Here is a 13,021-nt window from a genome sequence, read left to right as displayed (position 1 = left end):
TCTAGAATACAGTAATGTATTTGAAGCCAAAGTGGCCCTGATGTTAAATTATTTGACCAAGGACATTTGGGCTCATTTGCAGCCATTTTTTTGGCAATGCATAGTCTGCATTAACTTTGTACTTTTGTGTGATACTTTGGGATATATTGTGTTCCACTGAGCGAAAGCCCTATATTTTCTATGTGGGGAAGATATTTATAATAATTATAGATAATGCATCAGTAGGTTTTGCAATTATGATGGAGATCATGGGCTGCACGAATGCTACTTTTTCTTCATATGCATAGCTTGTGCTAAGACATAAGCATTGGCGTGTTAGGCAGCTAAAGTAGCTCAGCATTTTGTTTCCAAAAGTGGCTAGCTGGATGCCCCTGGGAAGCTTACAAGTACGGCATGATGAAGATAGCAACCCCTTCATTGGGGTGACTTGCTTCTAAACATGGAGTCGCCATTTTCAGCTATTATGGCTGGTAGCCACAACCACATTCTACCATTTGCTCTTAACCACACCTGACCATTGTGTGGTTTTAATAACAATCATTCTTGTTAAAAATTTAATTTGCCTGTTACATCCCCCCCCCCCGACTTTTATTTCCAGTTAAATAACTCAGTCAGGAGTATCTGGCTGAAGTATCCAGGAGTATTTGGCTGTGCTTGTGTAATCCCATCATTAAAAACAAACAAACTGATAAGGTGCACTTTCCAGTTCTAAGACAACTTTATATTTCATCCTGAGTTTTAGTTACATGGAAACTTGTACATGTGAACTTATTTAGAAAACTAAAAACACAAAGGGAAGAGCAGCAGCACAAAGCTGCTTCTGGACACAGTAACATGCTTCATGTGGTCTGCAGAGCAAAGGTGCTCAGAAACTGCAGATAGGTAAAATGTAATTTGAGAGAAAGCTGTGGACGATATATAAATAAACCCTTTGTTTCAATTCCTACCTTGGTCAGGCTGCCATTGGGTGGTCCCAAGAAAAAATGTTAGTGCTTAGACTTGCTTCCTCAGCTAGAACGTGGAAAAAGCTGTGTCCTACTCCTTATGTTTATCCTATAAATATACTGTGTTCACAGCCCTTACCCATAGAAATAGGCCTGGTTCTAAATAAAAATAAACATGTTTCTTCACATAGCTCAGTAAAGGTAGGAAAAGGTAAAGGACCCCTGAACGGATAAGTCCAGTCAAAGGTGACTATTGGGTGCAGCACTTTATCTCGCTTTCCAGTTGAGGGAGCTGGCGTTTGTCTACAGATAGCTTTCTAGGTCATGTGGCCAGTATGATTAAACCGCTTCTGGCACAACGGAACACCGTGACGGAAGCCAGAGCGCACGGAAACGCCGTTTACCTTTCCGCAGCAGCGGTAACTATTTATTTACTTGCACAGGTGTGCTTTCAAGCTGCTAGGTGGACAGAAACTGGAACAGAGCAACAGGAGCTCAGCCCGTCTCAGGAAATCGAACCACCGATCTTCTAATCGGCAAGCCCAAGAGGCTCTGTGGTTTAGACCACATTGGCACCCTCTCCCTCAGTAGCACTGCCTCTTTTAGAGTTTGCCTCTGTTGCATTTTTTCCTCCTCCATAGTTTTGGTTTTTTCTGAATCCTGCACCAGTGACTCTTGGTAGAACCTATTCCAACACACATGTCTTGTGTGCTTCCAAAGGAAGCTAGGTGAACTAAGTAATGTTGCTTTGCAGTCAGTGTCAAGATCAGATCGAGTATGCTGTGACTTATCCTTTGATTGGCAGGGAGATGAAGATGATGAAAATGCTAGGCCTCTCGCTGAGTCGCTGCTTCTGGCCATTGCGGATTTGCTCTTTTGTCCAGAATTCACTGTCCAGAGCCACCGAAAAAACAATGTGGTGAGTTCAATAATTTGATTTTGTTCTATCCTGACAGGTTACGGTTGCAGCTCAATAATACTTAGTACTGTAGTCATGATTAGGATTGCACTGTGAGTTTTGAATAAAGCCCTGCTTAGAATGTTAACAGAAAATATCCACACCTATAGGCCCCAATTCAGCACACCTAGGCATGCTTACGCAACAGGTTTGCCTAACTCTGTGTTGGATGTAGGGCACAGTATGCTTCTCCATGAGTTTGTATTCCATTTGCAGGTAGCATGGTGAACGTAGTGCATTTAACATTAGACTGATGACCCAAAATTTGATGAACCCATAAAAATCATAATTCTGAATCTTTCAGATATCTATTTATTTTAAATTACCTTTCGGTTTCTGATCCTTTGGCACACTGCAATAATCTCCAAAAGCTTGTTTTTACATGTCTTTCCTTTTCCTTTCTTTCCTTTGTCATATTTTAGCATGTTTAAGTAGTAATTCATCTTAAGGCTATTTGGTAACAGGCATGCATAATATGCAATAATTAAATACTATTAGCAAGGACTTTTTAAAAATGAAAATGGACGGGTGCCTTTCGACTCTGTGGAAGAGCCTTGGTACAATATGTGTAGCCTGTGGCTTCTTTTGATGGCAAGGGTTCTTGCACAGACCTCTGCGTGTTGAGTAGAAATCACTCTTATCATAGTGCGTCATTCTAAGGGCCTCCAGCAATATTGAAGAGCTGTTGACGGCAGAATAGTGACTCATGTATGGGAAAATTAGTGTGACTAATGCTGAATCTACCCCCTGTGCCTTCCTATTTGGTGGGGTGTGCTTGAAAATAGTTTTCTACATGGCTAGCCTCTGAACACCTGATGTAACTAGATATGGGTGAATCAGTTTAACATGACAGTCTCGCATACATTCATAAATCCATTGTATTTACTCATTAATCTGTGATTTATTTATTTATTTATTTATAGACTACCAAAATATAATAAGTACATTTCTAAATGGGGTTTTTTTACTCCAAATTATGCTTTTTACAAATTTCATATACTTTTTGATCCAAGAACTAGGTCATGAAATTCATAGAAGTGCAAATTTAAATATACAGTTATTTTCTTACCAGCGCACATTTGTGCTATTTGCTTAAAATGCATATGGGATGAATTGCCCTCCATCCTCAGCTATAGCACCCTGCAAAGGCTAGCACCAGTTATTGTGTTAAGGAATCTACACTGGATTCAAAACCAAGTTGGTTGTAGGGGTTCGGGAGCACCACATGATCCTTCTGCCTCTCTTCCCCACTACCACTGCATGATGCTTTCAAGCTGCTGAGGAGCAAGTGATGTAAACAGAGTCGGACTATTTGGCCTGTTCTGTCAAATTAGGAAGCTTTTCTCTTCCATGAGTTTTGTGTTGTTCTTGGAAAAACTAAATTGGAGTTGCCTGGTACAGACTGTCCAAGGAGTGTTGCTGGCAGAGTGTTGTGGTATTGTTGAGTGAACCTTTAACTGGGTTGCTGACACTGTCCCCATTACTGCATCTCAGCCATTGTGATCATTGCACCATCTTGCTTCTTTCATTGGCGTTCTAATTGAGACAAGGTTAGCTCGGCAGAAGTATCCTTTAGCTCGCTGGACACGTTTTATGCCATGCTCCTTTTTTTAATGCTGCAGATTGAACTTACGTCTGAGAGAGATTTTTAAAAGCCCTGAGTGACTTACAAAAAACCCCCCAAAACTTATTTGATTGTTTGCCTTCAGTGAAATGTTGGCTCCGTGGGGAGATTGCAGCTGTTGGATTGAGCTTAAAAGTTGTACTCCTCTACAGAAGGCGCTGCTCTGCACGATTGTGCCTTAGCAGGCAGGCAGAGTTGGTTGCCGCTCCAGCCATTCAAACTGTTGTCCTGTCTCTGTGTTGGGATGTGTGAGGTTGACCATTATATAATGGAAATTCTGAGGCATTGGGCAAGAGTTGTAAATGCCACTCCGTGTGTGCCAGGGAAAGGATAACATAGAACTTTCTTAATTAAAGCACCGGAATGATTTGTTTTAATGATGCCAGATGCCCTTAATTTGAGCACATTAATCTGAGGCCCCTTTTGCCTCAGCTGCTCCTGAAAAGTAAAATAAAACGCCACTGTATTCAATGGCTGCTTGTTTCCATAAAAGTGGTCCCAGTGATTTGTTTGTGGCACAGAATAGAGCGTGTTGCTGCCAAAAAAACAATACTGGGAAAATAAGAGGAAGGGCAAAGTGGTCAACCTTAATAAAGCTGGATACAAAGGAAAAGCTTCTTAAATTTATAACTGTTTTCAGTGTGTGCTGGTGGGAAGGGGGTCTTCATGTGAGTAATGATTCATTGGCCTTGAAAAGCGGCAGCAAGAATATGGATGAACTAGTATTGGAATGTGCCCTTTTCTGTATAGAAGAAGAGCTATTTGTGGCTAACTACACTATTGTGGGATCTGTTTGCTACTAAACATGTCTGAGACTACCTGATTTGTCCTGGATGATAGTCCAGAATGCAAGACTAGAAATAATAGAGTCTTTTGGCATCATTTCTTGTACCATAAGCTTTTTTGGACCAGATGCCACCTTCCCAGATGCAGGACGTGCTCATTTAAACAGAAGATTGAAAATAGCCACACATTTTCAGTTATATTCAGCGGAGTCATTCCATTAGCACAAGGACTTCCACCTGCACAATACGGCTTCCTCTTTTCTCACCACACACCCCTGTGCCCCCCTCATCTCCTTTGTGGGTGTGATTGTGGGTGCCAGGGGCACATGGGGAAAGGAAGCCATGTGGCACTAATGGAACAACCTTGTCATAACTCTGCCTCTCTAAATTGTAAACTAATATAAATGCAAACACCACCAGTTCCTACAAACAACCAAACATAATATGGCTGTGTGTTGCGATGTGTGGCATTCAAGGCCGGAAGTGAATTTTGTTTGTTCTGCATTTTTAAGTGGCTTCACTTACGTCTTGCTGGGCTAATATGCAGATTGGAACATGACTATGTTTTGGATTTCGTGCTTCTCCAAGTTTTGCAATACGGTTCTTGGCTCAAAAACGTACCAACATTTGTTAACATGTGTTTTAGGATAAAAGATGATTAGAAGTTCACTCACTGGCATAAACTGTGGGAGGAATTCAACCTTGGGCTATTACAGTTGTTCTGTCGATGCAAACATTTCAGCTTGCCAGATAGAACGACACCCCACTCTCCTTCCATGTGTTGTTTTTGGGGTTCTCCCAACTCCCACCTCCCCGAGCCAATTTTGAAGGGCATGGGAGGGAAGAAAGAGGCGAAGCCCTATTGCACAAGTGGAAGTCCTTGTGCAGGTGTCTCCTGATGGGACTCATTAGTTGAATACACCAAAATAGGTGTATTTAAACACCTATTTTGTGATAAATATGTATTTAATTATGTATCTGAATTCATAATGCTTTTGTATGGATTTTAAAAACTTTGGAAAAGGGCAGACAACAGACTTCTGAATAAACACACAGTAAATCAGCACCGACTGGAAATAGACTGATTGGTCTATCCCTAGTAGCCCTATCTCGCTTCTCTGCTGCTTGAAACTCTCAGATCCTCTTAATCTATATACAAGAGATCCTTGGCATAAGGAGGTATTTACCCTGATCTTGGTTATCCTGGCCATTCATTCAGCTGGAAGATTCAGCAGGAGCCTCTGCTAGTAAAAAGACAAAGTAAATCCCACTTCCGGTTTGCATGAGTATTTATCTTTCATCTCCTGACTTCTTTTCCAGGACACAGCTGAGGATATCCATGCAATTGACAGCTGTGAGTACATCTGGGAGGCTGGTGTTGGGTTTGCTCACTCCCCACAGCCCAGCTACAACCACGACTTGAACAGGTAAGAACATCAAAAAATACTCCAGAAGAGACAAAAGGAGAGCTGGCAGGATGATTGGCACTATACAGAAATGTGAGCATCTCAATAGACCTTTCTTTGTATGGGCGAAAGCTAGGTGCTAATAACCTTATGGTATTGAAGACTAGGACTAAATTAATTTCATATATGGGGAGGTGATTTTTTTTCTACTCAAGTCTGCATTCTAGATGGTCTCTGATAGAATATGAAAACCCAGGCATCATCGATATATGAAGTTGCACAAGCCAACAGTGCTAATGCAAAGGCTACACCGGGCATTGCATTGCATTTTATTTCCCACTATCATTCTTTTGCTTAGATGGGCTCCATGGAATAGGGCCAAACAAAAGACACAATGCTTGTTGTTGTTTAGTCGACTCTTCACGACCCCAACGACCAGAGCACGCCAGGCACTCCTATTTTCCACTGCCTCCCACAGTTTGGTCAGACTCATGCTGGTAGCTTCGAGACACTGTCCAACCATCTTGTCCTCTGTCATCCCCTTCTCCTTGTGCCCTCCATCTTTCCCAACATCAGGGTCTTTTCCAGGGAGTCTTCTCTTCTCATGAGGTGGCCAAAGTATTGGAGTCTCAGCTTCAGGATCTGTCTGCTAATAGCTACATACTGTGAATGGGAGAGTGCATAAGTGGCATGTGGCTCCTGATGGCTAAAGGAATAGTGCTCCTAGAAAAAGCATGTCTTTGATAAGAGAAGAAAACTACTCAGTGACCACTTACAAATGCCAACACGAAGAAAAATGCATTTAGTAATGTATATTAAGCTGGCGGTTGATGAAAGGTTGCTCAGTTTACATTGTAACAGAGAATCCGAAACTACCCCTCCATTAGCTCTCCATTCCTTACAGCCTCATGCAACTGGGATTTCTTGCTGTTGTGTTTTTCAGAACAGAGCTCCTGAAGCTCCTGCTGACTTGTTTCTCCGAGGTCATGTACCTGCCCCCCTCCTCAGATAGCAACTCAAATCCCTGGGTCCAGTTTTTCTGCTCCACGGAGAATAGGTGAGAGGTAGCTGACTGTATGTGGTGGATACTTTGGAGCAATATAGTTTAATCCAAATCTGTTAGCCTAAGACGTTCTATAGCAGGCATCCCCAAACTCAGCCCTCCAGATGTTTTGGGACTACAATTCCCATCATCCTTGACCACTGGTCCTGTTAGCTAGGGATGCTGGGAACTGTAGTCCCAAAAACATGGAGGGTTGAGTTTGGGGATGCCTGTTCAATAGACAAGGTATCTCTCTTCTGCATGTCACCCCTCTTTTTTGTGGGTGTTTCACTATATCTGCCTTACGGATGTCCACACTTGCCTAGCTTTATTTACAACTCACACGCGTTGCCCAAATAGGTGATATATTCTACGCCTCATACTGGAAGTTGAAGTTCACTGTACTCCAATTTCTGAAGTACAAGCAAGTAGACCGGGTGGACTTTCTATATTGGTTTCCAATTGTGGCTTCAAATATTCTGACGACTGTACGTTGTTGGTTATACCTGGATTGCAATCCTTGATTCCTGGTGAATGCCTGCCCTCTGGTGTTCATCTCTTGCAGTCTTCTGCCTTTCAAAAGGCTTAAGCGCTTTCATTGGTCTAGAATATGACTGGATTTATCCAACCAGCACTCCTGAGCTGAGTGGTATCGCTTTCCTTTTGCTACATCAGTTGATGTGATAAAATCAGTAGCTGGCAGCTTTTTTCATGCCTGCCTTTGCAGATGATTCAAAATGGTTTTTTATTCTTAGCACTGGTGGAGCAAGCTCCAGTGACAGTGCTATTTCTGTCCCCATGTAATGGAAGGGAGCAAGTGCCAAGTGTGTAAGTAAGCCTTGTGCCACTTAAAAAAAGACTTAATCGTGCACACAAAGCAGTGTTGGAGAGGAAGAGTGCTTAGCCTCAGAGAATTTAAACAAAACAAAAGGCAGCCCTTCGTTGTCTATGAAAGAGGTAGTTTTGTTGATGTCCACTTCTTTCCCCACTGCCCTTAAAAAAAGAGAGAGCAATAAGAGCATTTCACTGCCTGTTACCATGGCAGGAGGAACGTCTCTGTAAAGCAGGAAAACAAATAAACTCCTTTATGCTCATAAAATTGCACGGTATATGAGTGGGTGCTTTTTTTTATTGTCTGTTGTAAATTGCTTTGGGGAAATGTTTTTTTAAAGGGATAGGGTATGTTTTAATTGCTTATTGCTAGTGATGCCACAAGCACTTTGCCCAACTATTGTATACAGTAGAAGATTTGTATGACAGCAGCACTTAAGTAGTGATGAAATAATTTTTTTTATTACAGTTGTATGGGTTATAATGGTTCAATTCAAGTTTATGTTGACACACTTATGGAATAATGATTCATTTATCTAGATGGCTAAGAAGAATAATCTAAAAATATCAGATGATGCCTCAGAATAAGTCCCCCCCCCCCTTTTCACTAATCCATGCTGTCCCTGAGGCATACAGGTTTCTATCCTTTCACATAGTAGTGAATCAATGCTAACAGAATGCACACCTTGTAGAAAGTACAGCTGACTTTGGAAAGCTTTGAAGAGTTTTTCATCCCCAGTGCAACTTCTTGAGCATGTTGGATCCTCTTTTAGGCATGCGCTTCCACTGTTCACTTCCCTCTTGAATATCGTCTGTGCTTATGATCCAGTGGGCTATGGGATCCCATATAACCACTTGCTCTTCTCGGACTATCGTGAACCCCTGGTGGAGCAGGCTGCCCAAGTCTTGATAGTCACCCTGGACTATGACACTTCCACCAGCTCCAGCCCCACAGTAGATGGAACTACCACTGGAACAGTCATGGATGATGCTGATGTGAGTTGCTCCCAAGTTTAGCTGTGTTTCCTTGTACTGAGGGGAGGATGGCTTCCCTTTCTAGAGAAGTTTGTGGGTACACAGTCATTTATTTTATTTATAAAATTTATACACCTCAAAGAGTAACTCTCCAGCTGGAATTTTTGTGTTCCTGTGTTCTGTATTTCCTGTATGTATCTGTCATGAGACCAGTCTCAAATATTGCCCAGACTCACACAAGAGTCTTTTTGGTCAGGCTGAAGGTCCTGAAACTGCCAGATGTTGCATATACCCCTTCAGGAGCTTCTGTGAAGGAAAAGTGTTTTTTTTTTGGGGGGGGGAGACAGTTTTGCTGCAGATAAGGAACATGGGAAGAGAGTTTGTATGCAATATGTAGTTTGGGTTTTGGGAGAAGATCAGATGGTGTCTTTGACCAAACAGGTAAATGGATTTGTCCCTATAAAAAAGCCCAATAAATTCAAAAAGGGAAGATCAAAAACTAATATGTATGTATCATAAATTCACCACAATGTGAAATGTAGTGGGATGACTGACTTCTACTGAAGTTTGAGTACTCTGCCCTCTCTCAATAGTGCATACTTCAGTATAGTGCTGTTTTCTAGAGTCCAGCTGGTTTTTGAAAACCTCTTTTCAAGCTCTCTTTTGCTATGAGACAATTGTAGTAATCATGGTAAATCTGAGACATGAACTCCCCATCATCCTAAGAGCTTAGTGGTGCGTTTGCTTCCCCTTAATACTGAACTTCTTCTGAGTCCCTGACCTGTATTAATGTGCATACTAACTAGCTCATTTCAGGGCATTCCTCACACTGCGGTTGTAGCACACGTGATTGTTTTGGTTCCACTCTGCTTTTCTTCCTGTCCGCATGCTGGGAAGGTATCCCATTGTCGCTCTCAAAATGAGCAGAGATGAAAGGAGCACTCTAGCCCTTCCTTTTCTTGCCGAGGAGAAGGAGCTAACTGGTCTTTATTGGAGGGAAAGGTCATCTTTCTACTGAAACACTCCTTTTTGGCCAAACTGATGCTCAGCCTTCAAATCTTAGAATGCTTTCAGCTGTCTGTCCCTACATACTTTGTACTAAGAGGCAAACTGTGAGGCAAACTGCATGTTACACAGAGATGTAAATACTGAAGCCCCAGTGTGTTAGTGTTGAAAGAAAAACAGCTTTGGAGGTGGGGAGCGGGCTTATGCCTTTCCCTTTTCCCCTTTACAGCCATTTTTTTTCAAACCAAATCACACATCCTCCATTGTTCCTCCCCTGTGTGGCCCTGGTTGATGTCAGGGTGGGAATTGCTTCTAGCTCCCTTCAGGAGTGTGATTTGGAATGGGGGGGGGGGAATGGCTCGTGGAAAAAGGGGTAAAAACAAAAACAACCCAATTGAGAAGCTGCTCTTCTTAAATAGTGTTGGGGTTTGCATGTGCATGTAACATGTAGCTTGCCCCTGAATTATAAGAGTCAGAATTTGAAATTGTTGGGTGCTAGCAGAGGTACCGTAATTCATTTTATAGGAAAATTACCGCAAGTCTTCTAACTTTGCAGAGCTTTCTACTCCAAGCAGAAATCTTTGTGTGACAATTAAAACCTTGCATGCTATCAATAGTAGTGTTAGGAACCACTTCCTATTTTTGTGTGCAAGTCAATTTTTAGAATTAATAGCATTCCCTATATAATAAGTAAAGTAAGTAGCCTAGTCTATAGATGCTAAGTATTGACTTTGGTCAGCAGCACTGCTGTACGTTGCATCCTCAAAATGGAAGGTGTATCATTTGGCTTGCTGCTAAATTCTGTGAGTGGAAGCACTTTTATACCAAATCCTGTTCTGTGTATCACTGATCCCTAACTGAGTGAATTTGTCAAATAAATATTAGAATTTTCTGACAATTTGGTGAAAATGTCAGTTGCCAGAGAATGCAAATAACTTTTTATATGCCCTTAATTACCAATGCAAATGCTGAGAAGTGCTATCTCAACTTCCTTTTAATGCAGCCTCCGGGACCAGACAATCTGTTTGTCAATTACCTGTCCAGGATACACAGAGAAGAGGTACATGTTGCATACATTCTTCTTTTTACTACTTACTGGGCTAGCCTTGAGCCCATTTACATTATCTTTGTTGACAGGACTTGTTTATTCCATTTACATTATCTTTTTTTGGCAGGATTTTCAATTCATTCTGAAAGGAGTGGCCCGTCTACTCTCCAACCCACTGGTCCAAACCTACCTGCCAAACTCTACCAAGAAGATTCAGTTCCACCAGGAGCTCCTGGTTCTCTTCTGGAAACTCTGTGATTTCAACAAGGTGCACATCTGTTGGGTCTGCCAAAGAATCAAGAGGGGGAGAGATCTGTGCCTGCTGAAAGCAAGCAAGGGAATAAGGGAATCTTAGTGATAGTGACTAGGGACGTGTGTGTTACCTAGTTGGCAGTTGTCCTCTTTCCCCTGACCTCCTTCCCCCTTGGCTGGTTTAGCACTGAAAGATGCAGGAATGGGGAATCACTGAAGGGAAAATATACTGATTAGTATTGTTCTTTCATTAACTGGTGACTGTGTGGGACATTATAACCCTTGCTGATACTGCTAGTCTGCTTGCATGTGGTTGGACTTGCAGAGATCAGCACAGGCGTCAACCCAATCCTTAATGTGAGCTTCAGATTCCAGGCATGCTGAATCAGCACACCTGACACTTGAGAAGCCTCCAACAGAAAGAGCCTATAAGGGGGAAAATAGGAAATTATAGTGCCAGCTGTTTGCTGATTTCCTCACATAAGAAACTACTGGCAGAGCATGCTTTTCATTATTCAATCAAGACATTTAACATGAAAATAAATGTGGGGTTATCAGTGCAAATGCTACCATATCTATTTAGAAGACAGACTCATTGAGTTACTAGGGCTTGCTCCTTAACTTTTTTGTGCTGCAATGCAGTCAGCAGAAAGCAGAGTTCTAAAACACAAAACCACTGAAAAACTAGCCGGCACTTCTCAACTTGTTGGTTTGTATGCTATTCCTCCTCTCTGACACATCTTCATATAAAGCATCAGTTTCTTTCTGTTGGGCCACTGGGCCGTGGCTGGACCTATAGAGTAGATAAACTGTGTGAAGGAGTTCAAGTATTTATCTTTCCCTTTCAGAAATTTCTCTTCTTTGTGCTGAAGAGTAGCGATGTCCTAGATATCCTGGTGCCAATTCTCTTCTTCCTGAACGATGCCAGGGCAGATCAGTGTAAGTTTGGCCTTGTCTTTTTCTCAAAACTCAGGCTGATAAGGCTTGCTTCTGCATTCACTGTGATTGCTTGTGCAGTCACAGATACTGGAAATAACTTCATGGGTGTAGCTGTAGTTGGGTCCAATTCAACTGAAGAGGTTGTGCCTAGAGAGTATGTGAGGTTGAAAAATGCTGTATTTCAATACAGCCCCACCCCACCCCATCAGCTTTGACCCAACTTGAAAACATAAGCTACAGGAAGACACCCATACCCACTGCCTGCCCACTAGTGTGTACACAGCATGAGAATCCAGAATTATCAGTTTACAGTCATATAGCCATAGGCCATCATGAGCAGCCTTCCCCACTAATCTTAGTGTTCCTGTACTGCTCAGCTGGTGGCTCTGATTTGCAAGATCCAAAAGAATGGCTGGAAAAGCACAGGTCAGTGTGTTACCATTAGAATATGTGAGAAGTGGGTTTGGTGTCTCCTGTTCACAGCACCCAGAAGCCAAACATAATTTAATCAAATGATACCCATGTTAATTTTCCTTGGCTCTTGGGTCATCAGCCATAAAGATTCTAGATGCAGAGGCAAGAGAGCTGTGTTAGGGCCACGCCAGATTAGACATGGGCAGACATGTCTGTTATTTTCATGTGTAAAGCATGGCGGAGGGAGAGGGTTCAGGGCTTTGTTTTGTTTTCCTTAACATGACAAGGCATTCATAGATGAATGGAGCTTAGCCATCTCTCATCCAACCTCACTACAGTGGTACCTCTGATTAAGAACTTAGTTCGTTCCGGAGGTCCGTTCTTAACCTGAAACTGTTCTTAACCTGAAGCACCACTTTAGCTAATGGGGCCTCCTGCTGCCCCCGTGCTGCCAGAGCACGATTTCTCTTCTCATCCTGAAGCAAAGTTCTTAACCTGAGGTACTACAGTATTTCTGGGTTAACGGAGTCTGTGACCGGAAGCGTCTGTAACCCGAGGTACCACTGTACATTGTTTACAAGTATGTTTCTCTTCAGCTCTGCTCAGTGCCATTATTGGAGCTGGGCTGAGAAAGAACTACTGCAGGCAGTGGAGCACTGTGAGCTAAGGCAGGATAGGGTTTAGCTCTTCACAGGCATTTGGTTCTTTTTGTGCAAACGGTGTCGACACACTCCCTGCTTTAAACGTGTAAATATGTGTGGCTTCCCTGTCATATCTGGTTTGGACCTCCCTCTCCTT

General features: G+C 42.4%; 1 protein-coding gene across 1 annotated transcript in view; it reads left to right on the top strand.

The window, feature by feature from the left end:
• Positions 1–13,021, top strand: part of HID1 (HID1 domain containing) — a 41,094-nt gene that overhangs the window by 14,626 nt on the left and 13,447 nt on the right. Inside the window, exons 4-10 of the mRNA XM_082211040.1 lie at positions 1,750–1,863; positions 5,632–5,738; positions 6,661–6,774; positions 8,364–8,586; positions 10,574–10,630; positions 10,746–10,886; positions 11,719–11,809. Coding sequence (XP_082067166.1) covers positions 1,750–1,863; positions 5,632–5,738; positions 6,661–6,774; positions 8,364–8,586; positions 10,574–10,630; positions 10,746–10,886; positions 11,719–11,809 — 847 coding nt within the window. The remainder of the gene's footprint in view (positions 1–1,749; positions 1,864–5,631; positions 5,739–6,660; positions 6,775–8,363; positions 8,587–10,573; positions 10,631–10,745; positions 10,887–11,718; positions 11,810–13,021) is intronic.

The sequence above is a fragment of the Podarcis vaucheri genome (genome assembly GCF_965113315.1).
Source record: "Podarcis vaucheri genome assembly, chromosome: 2".
Lineage (NCBI taxonomy): Eukaryota > Metazoa > Chordata > Lepidosauria > Squamata > Lacertidae > Podarcis > Podarcis vaucheri.
This window is presented reverse-complemented; position numbering and strand designations above follow the sequence as displayed.